Source organism: Amblyomma americanum, chromosome 1 (assembly GCF_052857255.1).
Source record: "Amblyomma americanum isolate KBUSLIRL-KWMA chromosome 1, ASM5285725v1, whole genome shotgun sequence".
Taxonomy (NCBI): domain Eukaryota; kingdom Metazoa; phylum Arthropoda; class Arachnida; order Ixodida; family Ixodidae; genus Amblyomma; species Amblyomma americanum.
In genome coordinates, this window is record NC_135497.1 from 63,151,688 (window position 1) to 63,154,695 (window position 3,008).

At 52.5% G+C, this 3,008-nt stretch overlaps 1 protein-coding gene across 1 annotated transcript; it reads left to right on the forward strand.

Annotated features, from left to right (window-relative positions):
• The first annotated feature begins 1,139 nt into the window (after positions 1-1,139).
• Positions 1,140-1,852, forward strand: LOC144133133 (importin-7-like). Its single transcript, XM_077665998.1, has 2 exons — positions 1,140-1,569; positions 1,686-1,852. Coding segments are annotated over exons 1-2 (426 nt in total). The 5' UTR covers positions 1,140-1,144; the 3' UTR covers positions 1,687-1,852.
• Positions 1,853-3,008: the final 1,156 nt, after the last annotated feature.

The window sequence follows — 3,008 nt, forward strand, 5'->3', positions numbered from 1 at the left end:
CACGTGGTGGGACGCGTGACAGTACCTAGGTTTCACCGCAGACCTGCGCTTCAGCCAGTTTTGCGCGATATATTGCGTCAACGAAGATTTATAGGTATTTGCGTTAACATCATATCTATTAATATTATCATAACCCCACTAGGACTCGTGCCGTTCCGCTGTTTCGCTTGATGCTATCATGCCAATGTATCAGTGTAAGGCAAGCTTTTTCGTTTTACCATAACCTCATGTTCATGTTTAATACTCAGTCTCTTTAAATGGGCACGGACACAAAATTTCGAACGAAACGACATGATTTGTTTCGTGCAAATTCCTTCTAGCAAATTTCCGCCGCAGGCGTTGAGTATGATTTTGCATGTTGTCCAAGGAACCGCTCGGCATTTCCACCCACACCTAGTAACGTCAGAGTGTACCTGCCCCAATTGTTGTGACGTCACCGAACCCAGTGGTTGCTCACAGGAACAACCAGTGCTTGCCGGTGACGCCGACGGCATCAGTATTGTGGTAGTCCATGCAGGTTGGCCGGTCGACCGTGATGTCAAGGTGTCGCTGTGCGGTGGCGCCAACCGAGACCGAAACTGCCGGTACAAAATCTTCGTAATTAATTATTAACGCTTCACACTGGTGTTAGGACCTCATTTTGTCGATTACTAGGCGCACAGGCCCCTTTCAAGGCACGAAACTGACACCAGAAACTGTGTTTCTACCCGTTTAAACAAGAACGTGGACGACAGGACAGGAAAAGCGAGGTTACACAACACATGCTTTGGTTTGCAATAAACGCTTATTCTGCCAACAAAAGGTAATAAAGGCAGCCGGAAAGATCACCTGGAAGGAACGGAGTTATAATCCACGAGAAAAAGTTGCGAAGGAAAACAAGGTCTCAAAAATAACACTGCTAATCATTCAGGCTTTGAAGAACAGGCTGACGTCGCCAACCCTCGGGGAAGATCACGGCCACCGAGGAAGAGTGGCTGCAGGGGCCGCAAAATATAGCACTGCATACAAACAACCTTTATTCGTGCCCAACATCATCATGGGGAACCGGAACCAGAGGCTCACAAAAGACGACGACGACCATGGAAGGCCGGAGGCAGGACAGATGAAGACGAAGCGCTGCTAGACGCGTTCGATTCGTACCAGGATGAGGTTGCCGACGAAGGATAGCACTTCCCAGGGAGGCTGGCTCGGCGTATTGTCTCCCGCATCCTCAGCCTCCACTCGGGACGACCCCGTCGAGAGCGTCAAGCCCGAGCAAGGCATGGAGTCGACCACGACGCCCCTCGACGAAGAGCAGTGCCCTGTCGACGAGTACCCGGACTCCAAGGAGGTCATGCGAGGCATCCAGAACACGGACCCTATGTGGTTTGGTGCGCTGACATCGGGCCCGCAGTCCGTCGAGCAGAAGAGGTCCCCACAGGAGGTCAACGTGCTGACCGACCAGAGGAAGGCCGCCACAGAGTCGAGGCGGATCGAGAAGAGCGGCGGATACGTGTTCCAGAACCAGGCGGGGCCCCCACCGTTTCGCTCTGGTGGCACGCCCTTCCGCCAGCAGCTCAACTTCCTGTGGTGAGCTTCCATTTTCTGCTTGCCCTACTTTTGCTTCTGCTATCTTTTTCTGCTGTTTTTTTAGTCTTTGCAACCTCTTCAAAGCACTCATGCTCCGCTGGTTTTTGTCCATGCAGACAGGGCTTCTACTTGGCCGTGGGGACACTAGACTGCCGAGAGGACTTAGCCAGCGTGAGAGGAACCACGTGAAACCGCTGCGCTTATGCAGTGGCTTTTGTGGGGGCGCCCACGACGCCACTGCGCATGCTCAGTAATCAATATCTATTTGCCATCATTAATTGATCGACGGAGAAGTTGGCGGGAAACCTTCCTAAACCGCACACAGTAACTGAACTGCTGCTTATGGACAATGGCTGCTACTAATATTCTAATACTATTCACTACGTGATTGTCAGTTGCCCTATATAAAATAATAATGCATTCTTGAAATTTTTTGACAAAGCTTTCTGTCATATAGTTTGCCGTCATGCTCATTTACACTGGCTTGGTTTAGTCACATGAGGTCGGGAGAAGTGCACGTGCGCATTTCTTTGCGCCGTCGTATTACTGATAATCTTCCCACGCATAGTTGTGTGTTTAAGCTGTATTTATTTACATACTCCTAAAATTGCTGCAAAGCGGACGTCTGTATACACGAGCGGCCAATTACAGCGTATTATTTTCACAACGAAAAGTAAATCCGCTTTGGTTGTTGTGCATACGACCGGTTTATACGACTTATCGCAGATTTACGCTACCACCGTGTACAAAGGCGTCGACGTCGCTGGCACGCAGCAGTGGAATGTTTTCGCACTAAACCGCGGAGAACGTTGGAAATCCAGCTCGCGTCGTTCGACACTGTGCAGAGTCGAGGCCTTCCCCCACGGGAACGAACCTCTCGCGCCGCTGTCGAGAGGGCGCCTCTGTTTCCCCCTCTCCTTCGCTTGATACATTACCGGAAGAAAAGGTTGCGGCTAGGCTTCAGACTAAATTTGGTCTAAATTGCTTCGCGCTCAGGCGGCCCGAGTCAACGCGTAATATAAGCGAGGGCCGACTGGCGTGACATCACGGAGGCAGTTCCGCGAAGCCCGACCTCGCGCGGCTTGACGTCCCGCGACCGACAACGCCGTGGCGCTCTCGAAGCTCGCGCGCGCTCGCTGAGGCCACGTTTCGTGCGACGCGCACCGTCTGACGTCCAGGAACAGCCTACACTCCTCGCGTCAATGTCGTGCACCGGGATCAACCAGCTTCTCCTTGCCCAGCCATCGTTCGTTCGTGCCTGCGACAGCGTGTCCTGGCTCAAAAAAAAAGACTGAAAAGAAAAGCGCTTCCTTCTTCTTACTTTTCACCGTGTCCACTGGGAGCGCCATAGCCTCGCATCGGTGCGCGGCCCTGCGCTGGGAGTGGTCACCACGACGTGCGCCGCGCGTGGTGTCAGCGTGCGGAAAACTGCTCGCTAC